The sequence below is a fragment of the Magallana gigas genome, chromosome 3, assembly GCF_963853765.1.
Source record: "Magallana gigas chromosome 3, xbMagGiga1.1, whole genome shotgun sequence".
NCBI classification, from domain to species: domain Eukaryota; kingdom Metazoa; phylum Mollusca; class Bivalvia; order Ostreida; family Ostreidae; genus Magallana; species Magallana gigas.
In genome coordinates, this window is record NC_088855.1 from 18,637,873 (window position 1) to 18,664,787 (window position 26,915).

General features: G+C 33.7%; 2 protein-coding genes across 4 annotated transcripts; one reads left to right on the top strand and one right to left on the bottom strand.

Moving 5' to 3' along the window:
* Nucleotides 1-1,218: 1,218 nt before the first annotated feature.
* On the bottom strand, nucleotides 1,219-14,754 carry LOC105348100 (N-acetylgalactosamine-6-sulfatase). The gene is made up of 14 exons (XM_011457405.4): nucleotides 14,594-14,754; nucleotides 12,559-12,682; nucleotides 11,785-11,859; nucleotides 11,128-11,230; nucleotides 10,694-10,837; nucleotides 9,662-9,725; nucleotides 9,188-9,315; nucleotides 8,410-8,546; nucleotides 8,022-8,125; nucleotides 7,486-7,622; nucleotides 6,991-7,093; nucleotides 6,545-6,666; nucleotides 6,070-6,187; nucleotides 1,219-4,907 (listed from the first exon to the last, which is right to left on the bottom strand). Exons 1-14 carry the CDS (start codon nucleotides 14,678-14,680, stop codon nucleotides 4,818-4,820), a joined length of 1,536 nt encoding a protein of 511 aa, XP_011455707.3. The 5' UTR covers nucleotides 14,681-14,754; the 3' UTR covers nucleotides 1,219-4,817.
* Nucleotides 14,743-25,109, top strand: LOC105348099 (zinc finger protein 341). Of its 3 annotated transcripts, XM_034480820.2 has the most exons (13): nucleotides 14,801-14,895; nucleotides 17,053-17,096; nucleotides 17,221-17,298; nucleotides 17,973-18,202; nucleotides 18,570-18,683; nucleotides 19,130-19,376; nucleotides 19,590-19,846; nucleotides 20,373-20,498; nucleotides 20,957-21,115; nucleotides 21,633-21,832; nucleotides 22,337-22,497; nucleotides 22,869-23,069; nucleotides 23,496-25,109. In XM_034480820.2, exons 3-13 carry the CDS (start codon nucleotides 17,229-17,231, stop codon nucleotides 24,500-24,502), a joined length of 2,772 nt encoding a protein of 923 aa, XP_034336711.2. In that variant the 5' UTR covers nucleotides 14,801-14,895; nucleotides 17,053-17,096; nucleotides 17,221-17,228; the 3' UTR covers nucleotides 24,503-25,109. The 3 variants fall into 3 exon arrangements, with proteins under 3 accessions (XP_034336710.2, XP_065934861.1, XP_034336711.2); XM_034480819.2 differs by lacking the exon at nucleotides 17,053-17,096 and having other exon boundaries at nucleotides 14,743-14,895; XM_066078789.1 differs by lacking the exon at nucleotides 17,053-17,096 and having other exon boundaries at nucleotides 14,743-14,895; nucleotides 20,373-20,483.
* The last annotated feature ends 1,806 nt before the right edge of the window (nucleotides 25,110-26,915 follow it).

The window sequence follows — 26,915 nt, forward strand, 5'->3', positions numbered from 1 at the left end:
ATGTACATGTATATTTTGCATAATAAAATATGTTCAAATCAAAAGTGTCACTACATAAAACTGTGCATTTCAGAATAAAACAAGAGAAAGCTGTCAATGTAACAGCAAACCTGGCTTTCTTTAGTGTGAACAGTATCTATGTGAACAGTATCCATAATCCATTTGTCGATCAAAAAAATCAAAGGATGATGCTTATCACTATACATGTACATGTATATGGTGCATATTTCTATAATTGAAATGCAAAAAAATCCTATCTTGAAAACTTAAGAAGTTATCTGAACAAATGATCCAACCTGTGTGCAATATGATGAAAAAAAAAGTTCAATAGCTGGCATTTTTCTCGTAAATTCACCACAATATACAAGTAATTTGTACATTTTGCATAAATGTACATCTTGCATATATGTACAATTGAACTTCAAACCAAACAGTTCTTATCTTGAAAACTGAATGGGTTGTCTGTACAATAGGGGTACCCTATAAGCAATATTTTGCAAAAATGATCAAGTTCAACGGCTTGTATTTTTTGTATTGGTCATCAAAAATCAAAATCCAACTATTATGTACATCTGTGATATATGTTCAGTTGATGTGCAAAAAAAACACTTTTTATCTTGAAAACTGTAGGAAGATCAATCGTGCAACTGTTACATCTCGGGCATTTCAGGCAGCTGAGCTCTGCCGGAAAGGCCCGAGAGGTTACGATTGGTGGGAGGATACATCCATGCAAAAGGGGCAACCTTTTGACATCCGCCCACGATTTTTAACCATTTCAATAACCAGATTTTTCTTCTTGAAAACCCGGTGATAATACGAATCAATAGATCTCTTACCTATTCAACCATTTTGAAAATTGTGCTTTAAAAAAAAACTGCACGGTGTCAGCCTTCGCGACTGTGTGCTGTATACACAACAGTATTGATAATTGCCGATTACGTAACTTAACATAGAATTTTGCGTCAAAATATTTCTTTACATTTATTTTCTTATTTACATATAACCTGTCGAGAGTTTTTGAGCATTTAACATGAAAAAATGTAAACCCGTAACTCCTTATATAAGTCGAACCATAATAAAAGTCGATTGTCAAGCGTCAAGGGGAAAGTATCGACCTATATTCCTGAAAATAAGATAAAATTGCATGCAAATTTTATAAATCTCTATTCATAAAAGATTCAAACATCCTTTTAAATAGAATTTGATCCAAAAGAAAAATCAACATATTTTTTCTTTAATGCAAAAATACCATTACTTTATTATGAACAAACTTGTATCACAGATATGGTTTGTTTTTAATTTTAAGATCTCTTGCTCTTACAACTATGCTTCATTAAGCATAAATAAAACTGATAAAACCTAACAGACATACTTCCATATTCAGAGTATCATAGATATTTTTGTAGTCTGTCCCAAGATATTTTTGCTGCATATTTTCTTTAATCATTCGATATCCATAAATACCTCTTGGTTCAGATGATGTCCATTCAATAGTATGATATCCTAAGATTTCCCCTTTTGAAACACCCCCTCTAGCTTGTCAGGTTTAAAAACACAGCTAAAAATAAAAAAGTCTATGGGGTTTTTCCATTGATGAAGAGATGAAGGTACCCGGGTGATATGTTAAAAAAATTGTGCGAGGTATTCCGAGTGACTTCTGAATGTACGAAAGATGCCAAAATTCCCCATTGTAAATCTCCGTAGGAAATCTGTTTTCTTTCCTGTGAATTTTTAAGAGGAAACAAGAGGCCCAGGGGCCACATCGCTCACCTGAGCAACAATTGCCTTAATTCTGATCAAATTAGCATTACAGTATCAAAATATCTTGACAACTAAGTACAGTAGATCTTGCTAAAAAAATTTTGAAAATCTGCCAAATTTTATCCACCTCTTTTTTTTGGTCCCTTTTGTTGTTGTACCTGTAAGAAGATTTTTCTCTATTCCTATGTACCCCCCCCCCCCATTTTGTGGCCCCACTTTTCTCCAGGGAATCACAGTTTCATCAAACTTAAATCTGCATAACCTGTGCTTTCACACTAAGTACTGAGTTTTGGACCGAAAACTTTCCCAGAATATTTTTAAAGATTTTCTATGTAAATTCCTATGTAAAAATTTAAACCGCCATCACGACCCCGCCCTACCACTAGGGACTGTGATTTTGCAAACTTGAATTTACACTACCCGAGGATGCCTCTAACAAGTTTAAGCTTTTCTGGCCAAATAGTCTTTAAAAAGAAGATTTTTAAAGATTTTCTCTACATCTCTATGTAAAAATTCATCCCCCATTGTGGGCTCACCCTACCCCTGGACTATTATTTTAACAAACCTGAATCTATACGATATGGGGATGCTTCCACTAAAATTTGGGCTTTCCTGGCCTAATAGTTTTGAGAAGAAGATTTTTAAAGATTTTCTCTATATATAAAAATTTATCCCCCATTGTGGCCCCGCCCTACTCCAGGGACCATGATTTAAACAAACTTGAATCTTCATTATTTGAGGATAGTTACACGCCAATTTGAGCTTTCTTGGCCTAATAGTTTTTGAGAAGAAGATTTTTTAAGATTTTCTCTATATATTCCTATGTAAAACTTGATCCCCCAATTGTGGCCCCAACCTACCCCTGGGGACCATGATTTGAACAAACTTGAATCTACACTATCTGAGGATGCTCCCATTTTAATATGAGCTTTTCTGGCCTGCTGGTTTTTGAGAAGAAGATTTTTAAAGATTTTCTCTATATATTCCCATGTAAAAATTGATCCCCCTCTTGTGGCCCCTCCCTACCCACGGGGACCATGATTTGAACAAACTTGAATCTACACTACCTGAGGATGCCTCCACACAAGTTTAAGCTTCTCAGGCCAAATAGTTTTTGAGAAGAAGATTTTTGAAAAATACCAACAAATTTTCAATAATTCTCAATTATCTACCCTTTAAAGAGGGTGTGGCCCTTCATTCGAACAAACTTGAATCCCCTTCACCTAGTGGTGCTTTGTGCCAAATTTGGTTGAAATCTGCCCAGCGGCTCTTGAGAAGAAGATGAAAATGTGAAAAGTTTACAACGATGACGACAACGACGACGCCAACAATGGACAAATTGTGATCAGAAAAGCTCACTTGAGCCTTTGGCTCAGGTGAGCTAAAAATGATAATGTGTGAATGAAGTTATCTTGGAAATTTACCCTTTCATCGATTTCAAATGCACTTTTTTCACAGGTATGTGTATTTTTATTAAAAACCGTCCAAATGTGCAGCATTTTAAATATCTTGGGACAGACTATAGATAAAATGTACAAGTCATCTTAACTAAATTAACAATGCTTCATTCAGCATGACTAAAACTAATAATAAAAGAAAAAAATAAACCTCGCCACAATCACCCTACCATTCATTATCATAGTGGTACAGTTTAAAGACAAAATTAATGTACATTACAATAAACTCAGTTAAATGCCCAATCCATTTCATATCAACAATGCATACTTCATGCCTTATTTATGCTACAAACAATTTAGAGATTCATTCTTTTAAATAAATCATTTTACAAAGAAAAAAAAATAGAAAAAAAAAACATGACAACAATGACATAAAAACATTGGAATGATTGACATATTCCAGAGAATGTATATTGCACATAGAAAGTAACATATAACATAATTATCCTATAACTATGCAACATTCCTAAGAGGAAGATTGGTACAATGTCATATATTGTGAGGAATTTTGACTCCTCTCAAAATGTTGACATTAAAATAACTGGTTGCTTTAATTTGTTACTATTACAAGATTTTTACTTCATTTCATTTCAGCATGAAATTTGCAACTATCTTGCTTTTTGTTGATTCCGTAACATTGGGTAACTTTTTGTTATATATTCATAAACATGAAGCAATTTCTTTTATGTGTTTGAGCTATTTTTCTTTTAAAAAAAATTCTTGTAGGTCATATTGTATCATTAAAGAGGATAGGATTTTTTGAGATTTGGGAGAGTATGAGTATTAAAGCATACAATATTTATGCTGATAATCAAACTAGCTTTGTGAATACTCAATATACAAATGTAATGTAATCAACCCAGTCTGCACACTGTATAAACTAGATTATTGTTTTTTGTCTAGAAGGAAGTGGACACCCCGAGAACAATTTCTATTCTCATATTTCTAATATAATTGACATCATACATGAAAAATTAGATTTGCATCCTGACATCTGTGTCATCATTCAGATAATGTTCTTAAATTTCAATTTTTAAAACACTGAAAATAAAATAAAACATTAATTTGCTTGCTAATTTTTGTAAAACAAATTAACAAACACTTCATAACATTAAGAAAGGTTAGAAGCTATATAAAATAACTTCCTTTTCTATCTTCCACTTTGTAGATATGCAAAAAATATGAGAGTGAAATTGTTTTGGTTCTAAAAATATCTTTCTTAAGTTTTAATTAGTAAGCCCAACAATAATTAGTCATATATCTAAGAAGTTAAAACAAAACTTTAATAATTGTTCATTGTATGCTATTTCAAAAAAAAAAATAATAAAATAAAATTTTCAAAAAAGATGAAATTTGATTAAAATCATTTGCACAAGAAAAAATACAGTCATATTTCATACCATTATGAAATCATAATACACAAAGCAGCCCCAAAGAATGACAATTAAATAAGCACATTTATACACATCAATTTGAATAATTGCATTATTCAAGATATTAATCCAGAGACATATACTTTAACCTCATTAAATGGTCCATAATTACGGTCAGAAGATTTCATACACTGGGCAGAAGTCTCACAAGTGTGTGTGTTGACTATTAATGGGGCCAGGTACAGTTGTATGGTTTGGATGGTGGCCCCTTGTAACATTTGTTTTGGCCTTTATTGCAACCTGCAGGGGCCCAGTTCTAAAATATATCAAAATCATATTAATTCTACATGACTGTATAAAGTAATCATGCCCCATACCATAGTTTAACCTTTTTTTAAAGCCATTTTTGTTCACATAGAAATATTCCAAGTAACTCTTGATCTTCTCTCGGTAAGTATACCGGGTATACTAGTATGGCATTGCGTTCGTGTATGTAATATTGCTTTAAATTTAAATTCATTTCACTACCTCTATTTAAGCACTACGGGTATTTACAATGTTTGAAAGGCACAAAAATAAAAATGAAACAGTTACTATTGAAAAAAGCAAAAGTGCAAAATATGTTTGTTTCCCACAGTTTGATCATCCCAATTAAATTCCAAAAACTTTTAACTGTTTTACATTTTTTTTCAAAACCCCAATAACCTTTCATGAAATTGATTTCATCTTAATCTATTTTTTATCAGAAATTTGATGTTTTACTATACTGAGTCATTAAATATTGTGGGGGCCAATTTCGAGGATTGATTAAATTTTACAGGTTCGTGGGGATGTAATTTCGTGTATTCTCTCATTTATCTACAAAAGGGAATATGACTTTAACCCTAATTTATTAATTTGTGGAGGATGTTAATTCATAGATGAGAGGTATCTACAAATTCTACAGAAATTGAGCCACTTCAAAATTTGATGATTTCACACTTTTGGCGGAATGCGGCAACCACTAAATCAAGTACATCGCCAAATGTCATGTATACATGTATATGTATAAGTATAGTCACAATCAGGAATACGCTAATTCAAATCCATGCCAACTTGTTCAAAAACTTATTTCCGCCAAATATTGTACAGTCCAAATATAAAACATTTACAGAATTCAACTCCTGTAAATAAGTTGTTCAACAAATACATTTTACCTTGCTTTCATTGCAGCAAATTCGGTCTTACCTTCAATTATTAAAATGTATTACAACAAAACAGGGACAACGTTATCGTGCGCCATGGTTGCAAAACATGTTGTTTTTTAAAAGGGGTAACAAAAATACTGTTTCATCAAATGGACTAAAACTTTGCATATCAATAACATAAGTGCTGGTGCACAGTTTAATCTGTTAAGTATGACTTTCATGAAAAATATATGATAAAACAGTCTTTGTATTTTTTGATTGACCCTCGTACATGTATAAGCAGCATCTTACCATCACTCCTTGGTCACACATGTTGAGTTGTGGGGTTGCTGGAACCAGCAGCACCATATGGTTCTGAATTTCTTTCATCAATAATGGCATTTCTTTTTTATATTCTGGAGTATTGGGACTAAAAGTACAAAGTATTGAGTACAAAAAATGTGACAAATATTGGTGTGATGCAATTTTTAACCGATATTCTATCTAGCATAAATAAAATCCCGCTGCACTTTTCAAGTACCTACATGTACATTGAATCAGCTTCTATGAGTATTTAATTCCATGATTCGGCTGTTTTGAACCAAATCGTGAGAATGTAAAATCGTGAGCATGAATTATTTTTTTTATAACTTCATAGAGTTCAAAGCTGTCTGAAAAAAAAAAGGGAGAGTCTAATATCCACAGGGTTTGCTTCCTGCAATTTTCAGCAAATATTAATTCCTCGCATTAAAAAAGCTAGGAATCTACAGTAAACACATTCATGTACCTGATTGGATATTTCTCCCCTGGATCTCTACCGATATGAAACAACAACGGTTTGGAGGTGTGGTCTGTTTGGTTGTGGGTGGTCACACCAGCTATGTCTTGACCGGGACAGAAATTTGTACCCTGCAAAAAATTAAGATATCAGACAAGATTCCATTGGTCTTGTATGTACATAATTATATAGAAAATAAAAATAAAGTTTTTTAATACAGTAAATGTTGATATTGGCTTGTGTTGTTTTTTTTAGGCTAATCAAAGGTGAAAATTAATTCATTGTAGATTAAGGTTTCTCTATAAAATGAATTAAACTGTGCTAGGTATATATAGCTTTATAATGTGTATGCTCTACATGTAGAAAGCATTTTATTGTTTAAAACAATGTCTTGATATGCTTTCTTTTCTCAACTAACATCTTCAATGAACTATATAATGTTAAATTGTACATACTTTTTTGAACTCTTCAATTGAATTGGTCCAGGTCCATAAATGTGCTTTGTAACTCCCCTTCCGAACTGCCATTATTTGATTTCCTCGGTAATAAAATAATGGCCTGTAAAACACAATTTAAAATTAGTGTTGGTGACTTTAATCATTTTTGCACTGAGTAACTAAATAACTGAACACACAAATACAGATGAATGAAAATAGGTCTTTTAATTGGAACCAGGAAAAAAATTAAGGTCCAAATAATATAATTAAAGATGATATCCTTGACAACATAATATTACATATTATGATCTTGTGATGTCGCATGCATTTTCTTATTCATGTGTAAAAAAACATCAAAGCAAGTCTTTAAAAACTTTGAAAAAAAAATTGTAAATTATTTCAAACAAATCCCTATATCAATTCCTCATGCAGCTACACATATCCTGAGATTCTTCCTTCCAAAAATGTCAAAAAATGCATAGACGATTATAAGTCTACGCACTGCATTTTTACCTTTGTACATTGGTGTTGTTGAGCAGTGAAGCACGGAGACTGATTCCATCGATGACACGGTCTGTCGGCATAGCCACTTCAGCAAAGTCGACGAAGGTGGTGTACAAATCCATCAGAGAACCCACTTGGTGGGAAACCTGAATCAACACAACAACTGAACAGTACTGAGTTTGTTTGAAATATCTTAAAATCACTTTAATAATTTCAAAATCGTGGTTTTTCTTCCATAAAGCCATGAGTGTATATAAATTAAATCATAAATGTTAATAATAACTTCTAAAAACTTCTGATAATTTTTTTTTTTTAATGACAGAACTGAGATGACTGTAATGACAATCTAATTAAAATTAGAACTTCCAACTGCTCCCCAGTTTTCTCTATGATGCAACATATATGACTGTAATCATTACAGCTGAAGCATTGAAAATTTACAGCAATACAGGAAATTAATTTAATTTAATTTGATTTTGAATTTTGCCAATAGATCTCTAATCAAGAGTTTATACTGCTGTCATACTGAGAGAGTAAAACCATACCTGTCCCTTTTTTATGTGCCCTGGCCACCATGCAATGGTGGGTTCTCTCATTCCTCCTTCAAATGTTGTTTCTTTTCCACACAGAAATGGACCATTGCTGCCTCCTACACATAGAAATTCAAATTTTGAGTATCATTTTCCTAAGTTTTAAGGAGGCCATGCAAATTTCTTTATTACCGGTACATACATGCATGAATTACATATATGTGTTACATAAATAACTGGATTATTATATCTGTTGGATGTACATGTACATTGTATTACTTATTACATTTTTGTCATATTGCCAAAAAGAAGTTCCACTAATTTCAGAAATTACCAACATACAAATATGGACAGCTGGTAACTGCATCATAAAAAACAAATAAGAAGACAGGAAACATAGTACCATGTTGCTTGGCATATGTTGCACCACCATTGTCAGAGGAGAAGAACACTAGGGTGTTGTTGTCTATTTTCAGACTCCTCAGAGAGGCAAGAATTTTCCCAACAGCCGAGTCTAACTCCCTCACAACATCTCCATATCTACAGAAAATCAGTTTTATCCAATAATGCTGTACAGTATTAAATTGTGCCTTTGAAAAACTTCTCCAATTCAAAACTCAAAATTAAGAGCATGAGAATACAGTCAGTTTTTGTTATCTCGCACTAGATGGAGCTGTACGTTTGAAAACTTTAAGATATCTAAGTATTCAAGATATCGGCGGTAAAATATATAGTTAAAAAAATAAGTGTTTGGGACTTAAAAATCACTTTAACAATTCCATTGTATTTGAGATATCAGTGTTTGAGATATCACTGTTAACTGTATATAACATAACAATATGCAATACATCACGAGAGATCTTGGACTTATTAATTAGTCGATCTAACATTTCAATCCTTAAAATGTTTATCTATGATCATAAATTGACTTTTGATAACTTACAGAAAACAAAATGAAAGGGAAACACTAATTTTGATCCAGTAAAAAATCAATGCAGTAATTATTAATTCAGGCAGTTTCAACTTCAGCAGTCTATAAAATGAATGGCTGAAGAAATGCAAGATGCAGAAAAAAAAATTGCGGCTTGCTCAATAATTGTTAGTATCTGAGTCATACTGATGTGTAATGAAGAAATGGCAATTAAATCATGCAGAGTTCAATAAAAACAAATATTCCTCACAGCCCTCTGTTGCTGGTCCCCAAAAATGGTTTGGAGGCATACAGGGGTTCATGGGTAGCATCTACTGCCCAGTAAAGGAAAAATGGCTTTGATTTGTTGTGCATTCTAGTAATAAACTCCACTGCCTCCTAGTAGAAAAAAAATGGTAAAGGCTTAAATAGAGTTATCTCCCTTAAGCTGCTATAAGAACAAGTGATTTTAAACCGAATAAATCTTGTCATTAAATACATGCAGTATGAAAAAAAATTATATCTTGTCCTAGAACATTGATTAACTTGCACATCTTTCTAAAAGCACCTCAATCCTGCGGACCATGCAGTATTTGCAAGAAATTCACTGAAATTTTGACTTAATATTATATTTTTTATTAAAATATTTATTTGCTTCCAATAAAAGACATTGAAATTGTTGAATCATTTTTAGTTCAAGATTCAGTTTGTGTACTTAATGAATAAAATATTTTAATTAATTTACCTGGGTGTAAAGTTGAGTTAAATTAGATTCCCCATTCTTCTCGATCTTAAAATCTTGATAATATCTGGAAAAAGCAAATAGAGGCTGTATGCATGTTACAATTTAAATCATAACTTATAAGTTATTAAATCATCTTATTTACCCAAACAATTATTTTTGGAATGCTACTCCAAAAATCTATTTAATCGATCAATCAAGTATCTCATCTCAAATACAATTTCGGACGGATCATTGTGGCATACCATGGCCAATCATTCTCACCCATCTGGCTGTGGCTGCATATAAGACAAGAATTTTTCATGATAGTTCACTAAGGTATTGACCAAAGCCAGTGAAATATAGTGGGAGACTGACCTTTAATTGATATGAACTTTGAATATGTAATCTCTATTTACGTAAAACATTGCGTTGAAAGCTGACATAGTCACAGTGAATGTTGAGTAGAATTCAAACAGGTTAAAACTATACTAGCTGTCACATCCCGATAACACATGTGAGGCATCATTCTAATGATGCTTCAAATGTACAGGTAATCAAATTAACAGGCAGTCACATTCAGGTAGAGGAGTGCTATGCAGACTCTCTTGACCTTAGTTTGGACAATATGCTCGAATTTCAAATTAAATGGATATACAATATGGACTGTTTCATACGAATTTTTTTTTGGTCAGCCACTCATGAAATTTAGTCACCAGATGCCTCATCTGCTTTAAAGCTGGCAAGCCACTGCAACACTTGGGCACAAAGATGATGTTGTGCGACTGCCCCTTACAGATGCCTATAGGCTAGTTAGTAAATTTTTCCATTCCTTAAAATGATTATTTCATAATTAAAGTTTATCAATATCAAACATTGTGAGAGATTTACCCCTATCCACAGTTTATGTATTTCATTTTCAAATCAGAAAGATGCATTAATTGATTACATTGCCTTTAACAAAACTCAGTAGTTTTTGAGTATCATACAGTCATGTAGTACCCAATTTTTTGAGCGGCATTTTCAGTGTTATAAAATGATAATAAATTTACCTACCTCCCTACCATTTCTTCATTCCTGTACACCGGAATGTTTGGAGTGTGAACGTTGTCATAGGGACCAAAATGGCAGTTGGGTGCTCCAAACCACTCATCAAAACCATGCTTCAGAGGCAGGTACTTGGCTTGATGTCCCAAGTGCCTGAAAATGAAATCACAATTAAAGGATGATGAACAACTTTAATCAGACCACCTTTAAAAAAAAAAAAAATTAGTTGCTAGCTAGCCCTCTCACACATGAGGAAACTATTTTTCATTCATTAAACATGACCAATGCACCCAAATTCCAGCTGTATATGCAGCAGTATGAAGTTTCATTGAATTAATAATTATCTTGATAAAAGTTGCAAAACTAGTTATTATGATCACTGGCATGCAATTTAAGGGACATAACTCTGTTAAAATTTAGAATACTTGTATTTTCCTTCCTACCATTTTCCCACCAATTTGCTCTGGTATCCTGCTTTCTGAAGAAGCTCTGGCAGCAGTATCTCTTCATCTGGAATTCCTCCAACTATGTTCTGTGGCGTATATGCTGGAAATGTAAAAATCGTTTTCAAATGAAAATGCATGAACAAAAATTCTTAACCTTTAATATTCTCATTCTGTCTATTTTTAATCAGGAAAGCTCACTCTGGTCTTAATTTGGTTCAGGTGAAGTAAGAATTAAAAAAGTGCGTTCATCCAAAATATCTACAGTATTTCCATTAGAAAAGGGAAAGCTTACATAAATATAAAAATTTGCTTCGTCTGATAAAAGTTAAGGTTTCCTCAAATCAAATTGAACATAATTTTGCCAGTTGGGTGGAACATGGTTCACTTTATTTCTATGAAAAAAATCTATTTTCTGAATTAATGGTCCAAAAACTCTTAATTTTTTTTTTATTTGAACGTATATTATTGTTTGCTGGTGAGAACAAAATTAGGACTGGGCACAAGTTCTTATAAACTTAGAAAGCCCTTTCCTACATAATTCATAACTGCTGCAAGGATTGAGAGGATTGGACAATTCATATTCATGCAATGGATGTGAAGCAGATTGAAGCTTGTTTTAACACTGAGTCAGAATATGGTGATACATGTATTTACCATTTCTAGCATGGCCATTTGTGGTGTAAAATCCATTTCTTATTGGTAGACGTCCTGTTAACAGAGCAGCCCTGGCTGTGAATTGAAGCCATTAACAACATGTATTAACTAATACAAATGTAAACATTTATTCAATTTGATTTTTCTAAAAATGTAGTTCAGCAATATTCTTTTCATATAAAATGTCATATTATGGGTAATACACATGTAACATTCAAAATTTGCTACAAATGTATTTTAGCAATAATTATATACAGTATACAATATTTTCCTCTGAACCAGTGGTACATCAGCATATTCTATACAACACATATTAACACAAATTAATTCAGATCATTGAAATTGACTCTAACTCCAAAAGAACATAAGTTTTTTTTCAGTACAGTAACATTCATTAATCCATAAAAACTTATTTCCTGTACTGGGTACATGCATTCATTATCATCTAAATGAACTATCTAGTTTATTTATTAAAAAAATTTCAATTACACATATGTCATGCTGCTTGGATATTAAATATTATTACAGCATACAGGGAATATTTGCCCCCATTTCAATTGTTCCCTTTTCATTTTCATTGTCTGCTGGCATATTTAAGACTGGGTGAATTCAAAACAATTTTTAAATAATTGCACAGTGTTACTTGTTTACATTTCTAACTGTTTCTGGGTGAATTCAAGATTGGATCAAACTGTTTGCAAGTGTAGAAGGGCGAAAATAACAAGGGGTAAAAATAACCCTGCATGTCTACAGTATACAAATTCAAGCACTCACAAGGGGAACACAATGGATTTGCAGAGTAAAAATCTGGAAACAGCATTCCCTCAGCTGCCATCTGATCTAGATATGGTGTTTCTTTATTTGGTTCTCCAAATACACCTAAGTCACCCCATCCCATCTGAGAGAAAAAATATTAAAGCATTATCAAGTTTTTGTATGCCTTCTACGATTATATACCGGTACGTAAAATATTGATTCAATACTGATGATAAAAGAAAGGATTTGATGAATAAACATTTAATACCTGTTTATGAGACACTTTGAATTTAACATATTTAAGAGACAAGTTGAGTGGAGCTGAACTTGTGAGATCATTATTTTTGTCATAACCCTGCATATTATGCCTGTAAGGGCTCTTGAAAGCAAACGTGCCAAATAAAAGGAGTGAATAACCTTTTATGACCAAAGGTTCATAAATAAATGCTACTTAATTATGTCATGTGATGTAAAATACTAGCTTGATATGTATAGTTTAACTTTGGGATATAGTATAACTAAACAAGTATTTTTCTTTCCACCAACATCAATATTTGTTTTTAAAAATATATAGTTTACATAATATAGTTTAATTACACAGAACATGCCAATAATTTACATGGGCTTAAATGATAATGAAAATAGCATTAAACTTTATTCTCTTTATATTTAGAGAAAAGAAATATGGTTACTAAAGCATTAACTCATAATACTGCGCATTGTATAACAAACATTAATGAAGAACGTATACAGATATAACGCGTTATGCCACAAAGTACATAAAATCTGTTCTGCTTATAATATATACATGTATGCCCCTGCTAAAATATATCATTACACATGTAAATATAAATTTCATCTGTCCATATAAGCACGGAAATGAAAGATGTGAGAGAAAAGGGATAATAATGATTCTACAGTAAACAATGGTAAACCGGCTGCATGAAAATTGGATAAACCAGCTGACCACATTATCGCATAGTCCCCTAACTCCGTCACTACCCTAACTCCGTCACTTTCAGGAAACTCCTCGTCGTTTGAAATTAAGTAAGATTATGACGTCATTTTTTAGATGTCAAAAATCTTTCATCAAAAGTCAACTATTTGCAACGGTTAAATTTAAGAATGTGTCAAAAAATAACAGAATTAAACCTTGTTCATTTTATGCACCATTAATGGTGTGAAATCAGCTAAAAAAATTTCACGGGTGCACTAAAATATCGATATTTCTGACATGCGGGCCCATTCGATCATTTACGGTGGTCAGCCATTTTTAGAGAGGTCAAGATGAAACATTTCACATGTAATACATTTTTGATTAAGGTACATGTAATTAATACATTTTTTTTCAGTCCGCAATAGCCTTTATGCACCACTCTTGATGATAACGTCAAAGCGCTCATGCAAATACTTTTGCCTTACACAGGGTATAGATATATATCCGGTATATCGATATTTAGAATATGCTACATTTCTAAAAATGTAATAAATAAATAATATAATAAGTAATATATTAATAAATGATATGATATATTTGAAATATGTAAGGACAGAAATCAAACGACATCCATACATTCTGAAAAGGTCATTGTGATTGTTGTTACATGGACCCATTTTTTATTCTGGCGATCATTTCATTTCGATGAAATTAAATACAATTTAAATTGTATGCACTATTTTTACTTATTATAACTTGGCCTAGATACAAATGGGGTTTTAACTAAATTGTTAATGTGTCTTCATTCCCTGCCATATCATAGAGCATGTGGGTGACGGAGTTAGGTTCATAAGATATAATAAGCACGCGTGATAAACGTCGTATTCAGAGGGCTTAATATTTGAATAAAAATAAAAATATTTTTGTTAATAATTTTAAAAATTATATTGTTTCAGATTATATTAAGTGGTTGCAAATGATAAAAACCACAAAAAATAATTTACAGAGAAACGCGGGAGGTTTTCTGCTTATGGTGACGGAGTTTGGGTACTCGGGGATAAATATTGAAAATTAGGGAATAGCCTAAAAAATGAAATGTCAACAAAATTTACTCACATCATCCATGAGCATTAAGATAAAGTTTGGTTTGGCTCCATTTGTATAACAAAATTGTGCGACAAAAATTGCACAAAAAATATTCATTTTGCGCAAATGATATCAACAGCGGTTACAGCCTTCTGTTGATAGATGTTTTCGTACCTTTACTTTCGATTTAGAATCATGTGACTTTACGTCATTATTCAAGGGCGGTAACTCTCAATAAGCATATGGAAATGGCTTGATATCGGAGGAAAAATTCACCCTGGTCAAGAATAAAAAGGTCATCATGAACCAACAGTTTATAGAGACTTATACAGGTATAATTTTGGTTTTACATATTCCTGTTGGATTTTACTACGATGAGAAAAGTATGGCTGTTCTATCAATTGTGAACATTTTGTTTGGGTGTTCCGCCATTTTAATCTTTTGTATTAATGTTTGTAACATATTTTAAAATGATGATGTATTCCCGAAAGAATTATAATTAATCTACACGTAATGAAAGAATAAACATTTGCATTGATTTGCTTGCAAAAATGTTTGAAATGCAATTAAATTTTTGGTGAAAATAATTCAAATAACAATGCATCCCGGAGGGGGTAATATGGGTGTTGGGAAGGTCATCGGAACGGCGGACGGTGGCGGATCAATGTATCACGCAAGATTAGGGGGTGCGTGCCACGTATAATCAAAGTACTGAAGAACTGACGGGAGTTGATTTTGTCGATGTTTATTTATTTTAAAATCAATGATATGTTATTTTGCATGACAAGTACATGAATACGTAGTTTCTAATTTGAATTACGCATATTTTTATAATATGAATTTTTAAACTTTTTCGACTAAAATGTCGAGAAACCTCCATATGAATCATGTTAAATAATATTTAAAGATAAAATTAATTCACTTAAACTATGTATCAGTGGTAGAAATATTTCTCGAAAAATTGTATGGATCCAAACAATATTGAACTCTAATCTCGTTCAACCAAACGCTCGGCTGACACAGTAAATCTCCGACAAGGGTTAACGGAGACAGCCGAGCGTCGAGTTGAACGAGACTTTATTGAACTCTGGCGTAGGAATTCATACGACTACAAAAATATTTAAATTGTTCGTACCATTTAAAATCTGACTATTTTTAAGGTATTTGTAAATAAGTTTCCTTGAAAAACAATGCTTCAGCATACATTACATCGAATTCATCAATTATTTTCAAGAACTAAGTCTTGTCAGGAGCAATGATTTGTGCTGAGGTCCAAACACTGTTTCACTTTCGGTTTGTCCGAGTGACTGCATAGGAGAGTTGATTAAAAATCAACTCCTAAAAATTATTGAATAAACATTTTTATTTTAAGCAGAATTTATTTTTATGAAATAATATATGTTATTTTAATATAAAGCCCCAAATAGGGGCCTACATTATATTTAACATATTTAGGAAATTCATATACATAATTTTATATAGCTGTATATATATAATAAATTTCTTTTAAGTATAAAGTTTATTCAAACGCTTCATCTTGCTTTTAAAGATACAGTGAAGTCGCCAATTCCGGGTCACCTCAGACTGTTTTGTTAATATTTTGCAAAGCTGATCAATTTTTATTTTATACTTTATACATATTGGAGGTACAGTTTGTGAGCTTTAAACAGTCATTTCTTTTTTCAAAATGAATTCCCCGGAACAATATTTACGGAGGTATTTCAACAAGGCCTAGCTTTCCCAATCAATTCAAATCATTTTCTCCATTTCCGGGTCATGTGACTTTGAGGTCTCTGTAATGTCAGGGAATCATTTTGGAAAACAATTTTTATTAATTTGCAGCATTGAAAAAATATTGCCACTCAGGAAAAAATATTTAAAACCACTGATACACAAGTACATAACAGGGACCCATTTCTAAATGTAAATGAGGGCAGTGATTCAGAACGAAATAATTTAATCATTGTGTGACACTAAATATAATAAAAGAAAAATAACGAACAAGATAAATATGATGACAACAGAGTGGCATGGAATATTTAATTCAATTGATTTTTTTTTCTCTACCTCTTACATGTTATCGTAAAACCACAAAAAATGTGTCACAGTAAAAATGACCTGCAATTGGGAAACTCCTTCAATTTGATTTATCAATACGTGTAAATTTAATTGAGCACTTATTATAATAAACAATTTCTGAAGGATAACTGAATGCATGTGCAATATTACGCAGCTCTTAAATCTCGGGGACAACTTTCACATCAACCACGCTGCAGCATTAATAACAAAAGTAGCATGTCGAAGATGAGTGAAAATTTCGGTCTCAAAAGCGTTTGATTCCTAATTTCATTTCTCAGATGGTCTGTAAATGTTTTCCTTCAAATATTTTTTACTGATCATGCATATACAGAAAGGCCCATAGTCTGTGATCAGTGTATTTATTAAGTTTAATTTGCTTCATTTTAAACAATTTGACCTGAAAATTATAGGAGTGACTTGGAATTGGAGACGACCCGGAAATGGCGACTTCACTGTACGTGTTTTTTTTTACCCGTTTGTGCTATATGACTGTGAAATAGAGTCATGGAGAAAAACTGCATGCATATGAAATTTTATGAAATATATATATAATGTACACATGTATATATTAATTCCAGTTCCAGGAATGGACAGCCAGACAGCAGTAGCTGTTCAGTCATTGATAGATTCACAAGTCATAACTGAAGCAACACCAGGTAAAAATCCACACCAAGCAAAAGTTATATATCGTTCATTAATTTGTACAATTATTTATATGTATTAGAGATCGACACTGCTGTGACGACATATTATAACACATATATGTATCTGATGTAGACAGTTATAACAATGTGTCTTTGTATGCAGTTATCATTAGATAATACAGTGTAATCATATGCAGACTTAAGAACATGTACTAAGCTAAAATTAAACGGGTTTTCATAATTATATAAGAAAAATTCAGTTTAATATTAAAATGGTGAATATGGTGGGCATTGGTTGCCAAAAGGGTACCTTTGGTCTGGACAATTAACTTCTTCTACAGTTTTAAAGTTGAAATTAAGTTATTTTGTTTTGAAGATTTGGCATCAATTGTACGTATACGATGTATATTAGTAGAGAGATGTGCATTTAACTTGGAATTTGATTTTTGATCATTTTTGTGAAAAATACCAGATGTTGAATTGAGTCATATATTCAATGTTGAAAACATTTTCAATGTTGGAAAAATTTCTAAATTACAAATTACCATGTAAAATAACATCACTCGGACATATAACAGACATTTTCCTATGATGTTTGACATCTGTTGACAATTTCCACAACTACGCAGAGATTCCTCTGACACTAACAAACATTAATACTTATAATTACCCGTTATACATTTCAGTTGATGAGGATGATGTATTCCAATGTGGCAAGTGTAAAAAGCAGTTCTGTTCGCTGTCTGCATTTCTGGGTCACAAACAGGCCCGGTGTAATGGGCAGCGGACTATTGTGTCCCTGCCTGCCCCTCGCTCCAATCCAAATGTGCAAGACATAATCATCACAACTTCTAGAGGATCCGCCCAAGCACCTACAGAGACTTTACCTGTCAGTCGGGCAACCCAGGTTATTCAGGTATATATGGCAACAATAAATCAGACTTGTTATTCTGCCCCTACATATATACATGTACCCGTATACATGAGAAACATGTACTATGAACAAGGTCTTGAATGGCTATTTTGGAAAGAAGTGGATTTACAAGTTTAATTCAGATTTAGATTTGAACACAGATCTATACTCTGCACCATTACATTCAATCACACATACCACTTTGATTTCAAAGATTTTCTTAATTTGTCAGCCTTTATGTCTTGCATAATTATGAAGTTTATGTATAAATTTCAAATTATTTGCAAAGTATGTGAAATATCAGCTAGCCCATGATGTTTATGTGATATACCGGTACATTAAAAAAAGGTTTGTTTTTTTTCATTTATAGCCCTCTATTCCCTCATTCAACAATGCGGCCATTGCCCAGAACATGATGTTGGCTGATGATTTAATTTCCTTCAATAATATTGACCACAGTCTCGGTAACCAGACATTGCAGTTGGTAAGTCTGGCAAGAACATAAAAAAATTTAGATATATATTTACATGTATGAAGATACATGTATTCAAAAGGTGGAGGCACAGAATGCAATTCTGCATTCGATTTTCATTTATTACTTGTATTGGTAGAGCGGAGTGGTGTGGTTGTCAAACAATTCAGTTACATGTGTTCTTTGTTTTAACAATGATTTTCATTTGACTTCCACATTTTGCTTTTGATTTTGACTATGGTTGTCTTCTGTAATTTTTTGGGGGGAGGGGGGGGGGGGGGGGTCTAAAAATGGGAGAAAAATTTCACCTCGTGGTTGCACCTTAAGTTACACCAATGGTCTTTGATGAGAGGACATAACTCTTCCTTGGATGTGTAGCATTTGTCAAGTGATGTGAGGTGGTAGGGCCTGTGAGCTTGCTTACCTTTTTCTTTCATTGGAGACACTTTTCCTTTTAGGGATCCTCCAATTCCCCAGGGGGAACTTACCTGCCCCAGGTGACAACATTTTCTGTCCAGTCCCCGAACAGTGTCACCATACTGGGCCCTGTCAGCAGTGCCCCCTCCCTGACTCCCGGCTCCAGTACCTATTCCTCAGCCAATCACATCCAGATCCAACCAGCCCCTTCCCAGCAGGCAACACTGGTCACAAGGGCTGAGAAGAGCATTGCCAACTCTATTGTCAAACCCAGCCCAACCAAAGCTGGTAAGAACCCAAATGAATGTATTAGGGTGGGTGTCTTTAAAGAAAATTTTAACCACCTCATAATAAATGCCAATATTTACAAACAAAGCTTATATGTATTACATGTAATTGATGTATGTAGATACCAACTAAAAATGAATAGAGGTGATTACCGTATCTAATCGATCATATCATTAATAATCATAAATTAATTTTGTATACAAACTTTTGCAGGGAGGAAGTCAGCCCAGGCTCAAGCTAATGTTAACTTTGTGAACGTTAGGATGAGGCGGAGCAAGAGCGGCAGCATCATTGTGGAAGGAGAAAAGAAGAAACTGGTCTGCCAGTACTGCAACAAAACTTTCACCAAGAACTTTGACTTACAGCAGCACATTCGAGCACACACAGGGGAAAAACCTTTCCAATGTATTGTGTGTGGGAGGGCATTTGCCCAGAAGTCAAATGTAAAGAAACACATGAATACACATAAGGTTAGAATTATTTCTGCAACAACTTACTTATGTGATGGAAAGATTTGTTTGATCGCCTTCGCCAGATAATTCAATTGGTAGAGCACCTCACTAGAGATTCAGTGGGCCTGGGTTAAAATACTAATCTGGTCTGTCATTAATTTTTCCAGCACTCCCATTACACCATAATAATCAAAATATGAAAGTTGATAAAATAAAAAACATGTCAGCTGAAAGCTTCAAATATTTGGCCTTGGGTGGAAAATGTAAAAAGGGCTTTGAATGCTAACCTTCTCTCACATTTGCTACCCTAAACCAATTGACATTTATATTTATAATGACAGCTAGCCTGTATTCCATATGTATACAACCTTAAGGTAGGATAAGCATGCAGATTTCAAGATAGATCGTCTATATTTTTTATACGTTGTACAAGTAATATATTCTGTACATGTATAAGCACTTACATTTTAAGACAGGAACCCTCTATTTTCACATTGTTACATCATTCAGGTAGAATTAAAATATGTCTCTGTTGTGATGACAGGTGTGGCCAGCAGGGACGGGGAAGACCTTGCCCAGCCAGCCCCCACTGGAGGTGGAGAATATCATCACTGAGCAGCCAGAGCAGCCCCCCAAAGTGACCCACAAAGTGGAGGTCTGTGAAAAGGAGGTCAGTAGAGTGAAGGGGGGAGGGGAGTAATGTGCAGTCAATGAAATCTCCATAATGTTCACATTGGTTCAAACACCTGAATTCATGTATGAAAGTTTTTTGTAGTACATTGTGTATTTAAAATGCGGGTCCTGGAATGAAAAATTTAACAATGTTGCATGAACATTTTAACTTCATTGGTTGCGACTTGACAACTTATCACTAAATCCTCAAAATTAGTGTTTGATGAATAACAATGAAGGCTCAGTATTGTATCATGGTTATATTTAAGGAATAATGAATCATATTTTGAGTATTATAAGGTGATCAAATTTGGTCGGGGTGATGAAATCCAATTAAGCCCTAAGGGCTTTATGATATATTTGATCATGCCTCATTGTATTTGATCACCTCACAATATTTAAAGTATAATATTCCTTATTACTTATATTTATAATATGGTTTATTATTTTGTGAAGGTGGAGAGAGAGGACAACAGCACTGATTCTTCAGAACCAAAGGAGGACTCGAGAACCAAAGTGATGATTGACAACTCGTACATCTGCCAGTACTGTCCCTGCAAGTTCAAGACCTACTTCCATCTTAAATCTCACATGGTACAGCACAAGAACCAACAGGTCAGCAGCCATTGCAGTTTTACTCTGTGTGTGGCATATAACACTGTGAACTCTGTTGGCTTATATGGTCTTTGGCTCATATGATCTATCGAGTATGTATATAAAATCTGAACATAGGTCAAGAAGTTTTTGAGATTTATATATGAATTACCCATGATCTTAAATAATCTTGTGAATAAATCAAATCATTCACCGAATACTTAATATGAATCATACATGTATGAATCATAGATTGAAAGTGGAAATGTGTGGAAAACAATTAAGAATTAGATATGGAAAGAATCCTATATTGTATTTTATACTTTATTTGAAGTATAAAATAAGAAAGCTTTTGTGCTGTGTACAAACTCTGACCAGTCTTAGCTTCATGATCCTTTTCAAGATCAGTTGTGATTTTTTTTTTGGGGGGGGGGGGGTATTTTATTAGAGGTCAAAATACCAACATATTAAACATCCTCAAGAATTTCTAATGTTTAACTTCAACTAAAAATTCATTCATCAAGGTAAATTTTTACAGGTGTTTAAATGCTCCATGGCCAAGTGTAGTCAGGTGTTCAGAGAACTGGACGGCTTCCTGGAGCACATCAAGGAGCATGAGTGTGAGATGACGTACCGCTGTCACATCTGTAGCAAGGTGTTTGTGTCCTTGTACGAACTAGGTCTCCATCAGTACACACACAGTCTGTACCCTCAGCAGGGACCAAAGACCGGCCCAAGGTCAGACACAATTTCATTATTTAGACTTGTCAATGTTTATTTTTTGCATGTTGAAGCTATGGTTCATTATAATTATATGGAATCGATTATAAAATGCAGCGCCTTTTTTCAAAAAAAAAAACCCAAAAAACAAATTGATATTTGTACTTAACTGTACTCCTATTCACTTATAAAGTATTCTGATGAAAATTAATAGAGATCAAGTTGTGTGAAATATCTATTAGAATAACTAGAATAATTTTGATGTTATTTTGATTGAAATATATTTCTAAACTTTAAACTGTACAAATAATACTCATATTCAATCATCAAGCATAGCAATGAAAATTCTGTAAGTTCAAGTTGTGTTCATATATAATTCATATTTTAAAAAATTAACATCAGAGACCATTTTTATTTGAAAAAATTGATACTGATAAATGAAAAATAAAAGGAGTTTCCAATGAACATGTTTCTGATTGGCATGAAAATTAATGTAAATAACCATTTTTCTAAAAATTTCAGGCATTTTCAGTGCACAAGATGTCAGAACAAGTACTCGTCCCCTGAGGCATTGGAGCATCACATAAACACGTCCTCTCATGACCACCCCTGTCCCCACTGTAACAAGTCCTTCACCTGCGAGAGATACCTTCGACGTCACCTACCATCACATGGGTCTGAAGGTTTGTGATTTATTAAAGGAATGAATAGGGACATTCACCAATGCTGTAACGTTGTACATGCTATAACGTTATACAATGTCATGTAATAAAAACTGGCTCAGCACAGTCCATGCTATATAAACTGTGAAGCCATTGAAAATAAGAAAAGCCAGTTGTTCCCCTTTTTAAGTTTTTTCGAAATTAAGTATCTCGCTGTCAAAACAGATGTCCTTCACAATTTCATCATTCAACCATACTACTGGTGATCAGTGAAGTAGGACACTTTTATACAATCCATTAAGGCTTTTGGATGATAATAAGATCTTGAGAACTAGTATGTTTGTTAATGAATTGTCAGTCAGTGAGTAATTTGACTTTCTGTTTCTGTGCAGGCCAGTTCCAGTGTCCAACATGCCACAAGAAATTCAAAGCTGAACATTACCTCAAAATGCATGCATTAATTCACACCGGAGAAACACCTTTTGCTTGTGAAATCTGCAAAACTGCATTCAATCGTAAGGACAAGCTCAAGAGGCACATGCTTATCCATGAGAATTCCAAGCGATATAAGTGTCCATTTAAAGCCGTCACAGGTAGGATAAAGAATTAAAAATGAATGACAAACAGCATCAGAGAGAGAGAGAGAGAGAGAGTTCTATGTTCTAATTTTCCATTAAAATGAGGGATACACGTGTGCTACACATTGTGATTAGGAGAAAGAAGTTATTTGATCATAAAGATGGACTTACAAAGAGTATAGCTGTATTTAAAATCCACTGATTTTTGACTTTGTTTAAAAAGCTTTTTAGATTGTCTACCATGTACAATAGTTTGACCAGGGAAAGAAAACTGTACATTTGTTATCGTGAATGTCATTATTCATGCTTTTTAAAAATTATTATAATGTATTTATGTAGTACACAGATGCTTATAAAAAACTTTTGTTCAGATGGCCAATATCTACATGTAAATATGTAAACAAGTTATTATCATTTTACTTTTTGTTTCCCATTTTACAGGCTGTACAAAAGAATTCAGCAGAACTGACAAATTGAAGTCACACATTGTTACCCATAGCGGTGTTCGTCCATTCAAATGTGGAGAATGTGGCCGGTGCTTCAGCAGGAAGCCACATTTAATAGAGCATGAGAGAGGTCACAGAGCGGATTACAAATTCAAATGCCAGGTGTGTCACAAGGGATTCTTTCGACCTAAGCTGTTTAAAGAACACAAATGTGTACCAAGCAAAAACGGGGAGGCCCCTCAAAGGATCTATCGCCCCAGAAACAAAAGAAAAGTAGGTCGTCCAAGAAAACGCATGATTACAGTGGAGACGAGTAAAGATAGTAAGATAAGTGATGTCAGAGTTCAAAATGTTATGGTTATTCAATCTGAGAACGAAAAGGTAGTGAAAGAAACTGAGACACAGATTGTGGAAGGACCATCTATTGAAGTCTCAACTCAAGAAGAGGCAGAAGTAGAAGAAAATGAGAAAGCTGTGATCAAATCTGAAAAGCCACCATTTTGTGTCAAAGTCACTACTCCGGTTCCGCGGTACCTTGCAGTCAACGTACATTCCCAGTCTAACAATATTCTAGGGCACGGATTACAGACACATTTCATACAGACTTCTGCCTCAGGTTCCGGTTTCCAGAACTTAGTTTCCACAAACAGCGGCTACCAACCCATCACCATCTTGGAACCAATTCCCATTCAAATGACTCAACTGGACAATGTGGCTCTGAGTGACCAGCTGTCCCTGCAAATGACCTCTTTGCAGGGCGGTGTGACAGTCAGTGACAACAACGTTTCAGTGATCGAGAGCGTGCCCGTTCAGGTGGTGATGCCCGCGGAGGACCCAGACAACATGATGACCACACATGTAGTTGTAAGTTCCAGCGGACCTGACCAGGGCTACCCCACATCCCAGCTAGAGGATTTCACCGGGTCGGAGGGGGATCCAGTCTTACAAGGCACGGAGAATCTGCTGAAGGCTCATGCTGAGATCTTGCAGTCAGCTCAATGAACCATTCCTATTTTGTCTCCTCTGTGGTACCAAAGTTATAACTCTTGTGTATAAGCAACAATTACACTCTAAAACTTGCAAAAAATAAAGGATTTTTTGGAAATTCAAAAGTATGTTTGAGCATCGATAAATATAATGACATTCTTTCATGTCTGAAATTTGTAAGGAATCGGGAACTTTTAGAATTTGATAAGTGCAACTTTGACCATTTAGAATTATAATGTACATGTAATTGTTGTTAATGACTGTGAACTGTTTTTGATATACACTGTACATGTGTAATTTATAAAGAAAATGATGTTTGTATTATTGATGTATAGTAATTGTGTTTCTTGGATGAGAGAAGGCTTGGTCTAACTTAGTAAAATTTGTTAATGAACAGTGCCATTTGATATATCTCTGACAGACTTAAACATCTTTGCAAATTAGGCATAAAGTAAGTTAATGGAGAAATTAACATGAAATCTATACTTAAGTATTCTTATTTATTTGTGTGAAAGTGAATTTTGTTATATTTTGAATGTTATCTTGAGCTGTAAACTGTATCAGTAACATGTTACTAAGTTTATTAGATAATTTGTATAAATCATTGCCAAAGATTGAAGAAGTTTTTTCCTGATTTGTCAGGTCACCTGAGTCACTCCGCTGACCTATTGCGATCTGTTTATGTCAGTCATCGTTCGTTTTAAGTCATTCGTCTCTCCTAAACTTCTGAACCTTTTTAGCTTCTTCTCTGGAACCACTGAACCAGTTTCAATCAAATTTGGCATATAGCATCAAAGGTTGAAGGGGAGTAAAAATTTGAAGTTTATGACCCCTGCCCTTCTTTGGCATAAGGGATGGGGCTAAAACCATCAAATGAATGCAATCTTTAAAAAATCTTCTTTACTCCTGGACATCAAGTATTCAAACTGCTGGCATTGAGCTCTCTACGAAAATTGTGAAATTCATGGCCCCAGGGTTAGGGGTTCTGGTGCTAGGGTGGGGCTCTGGTGATTATGTAATTAAAATGCATTAATTCTTTGAAAATCTTCTCCTCTGCTCCTGGGTAATAACCCCATGACCTTAGTATATATATAGTTATGATGAGGAAGAATGCCTCTTCCAAAATTGTGAAGTTTATGGCCTGTGGGTCAGGGGTTCTAGTGTATAGAAAATGCAGTATTTCTTTGAAAATCTTCTCCTTTGCTCCTGAATGATAACGATGAACTTTAAGTATATAGATATGATGAGGAGGAGTGCTTCTTTCTAAAATGTGAAGATCATGACCCTTGTTTCAATGGTTCTGGTGTTAGAGCGGGGCTCTAAATGAATTCAGTAATTCTTTGAAATGTCCTCTGCTCCTGGGTATCAATCCGATGAATTAAGTACATAGCTATGATGAGGAAGAGTGCGTCTTTCAAATATAGGAATTTCATGGCCCCTGCATGCCGCGTTGTTAATTAATAATGCGCCTTTGCTCTAGCGCGTCGTACCTAAAGCGGTTATCTGAACACAGTACGTAAAAAAGTTCACTTGATCACTCAGCCTTGTTTAAAACAAAGCTGAATGATCAATTAATGAAACTCATAGTTTTCTCTCTAGTTTGTTTCCCGCTAAACTGTAATTTACCCTCAAAATCGTTGTAATGAAGGCTACAGCTAACATTAGTTTGACTTTGTGATAAAGCAATTACCCTCTTGAATACAGATTGATAATTGTGCTTTTTTTGCTAATAATAGAACACACGTTTGCACCTACAAAAAGTGGCAAATGCGCACAAAAATGGATAAAATGTCAATTATAAGATATATCATTAAAATTGAAGATTCGATAATTCCGAAAATGCAGAAAGCTAATAATTGATGCACTAATTATTAAACACTAGTAACCAGGCACTAAGTATAAAAATTTATGTTCGGCGTTCTCCACATTTTATATGCAATTGAACCAATTATTCTGTCTTCATGACCAAATTGAATTTGACTTTTATTTTACATGAGCCAACATTAGCGCAGCTTGATAAATCTGAAGGCAATTACAAGATAACTCACCAAGGTATAAGAGGGTTATAAACAACAAACATCTTTTAGAATGTGATAGTTGAAATTACTCAAAATTCAATTATCGTCACGTGTAAAACTTAAAAAAAATAATATTTCATAGATCTTAATATTATACATGTAGCTACTCCGATTTTTAAAAAATGACAAAATCTTAAAATTATGAAAATTTAAATAATTGACCTTTAAATAGACCATTTGCATAAATAAACATTTTCACACACTTCAGTTATTCATTACAAAAGGTTAAAATGAGCGGGGAATTTCCTCATTTGACCTAGTAATTAGAGGGAGAGCCAGTGCGTTAGTACTTTGTATAATGAACATATGTGGAATGTTCACTATTCACAATATATGAATTGAACATATTT

What these genes read in the sequence shown, in the direction of transcription:
- LOC105348100 (XM_011457405.4), bottom strand. Translation starts at nt 14,680, where the DNA reads ATGAATATTTTTTGTGCAATTTTTGTCGCACAATTTTGTTATACAAAT. An exon ending in AAATCCATTGTGTTCCCCTT is followed by an intron (nt 11,860 to 12,558) that starts GTGAGTGCTTGA and finishes TTCAATTCACAG; the next exon opens with CCAGGGCTGCTCTGTTAACA. An exon ending in TAACTCAACTTTACACCCAG is followed by an intron (nt 9,316 to 9,661) that starts GTAAATTAATTA and finishes TTTTTCTACTAG; the next exon opens with GAGGCAGTGGAGTTTATTAC.
- LOC105348099 (XM_034480819.2), top strand. Translation starts at nt 14,865, where the DNA reads ATGAACCAACAGTTTATAGAGACTTATACAG. An exon ending in GGGCAACCCAGGTTATTCAG is followed by an intron (nt 18,203 to 18,569) that starts GTATATATGGCA and finishes TTTCATTTATAG; the next exon opens with CCCTCTATTCCCTCATTCAA. An exon ending in AACACATGAATACACATAAG is followed by an intron (nt 19,847 to 20,372) that starts GTTAGAATTATT and finishes TTGTGATGACAG; the next exon opens with GTGTGGCCAGCAGGGACGGG.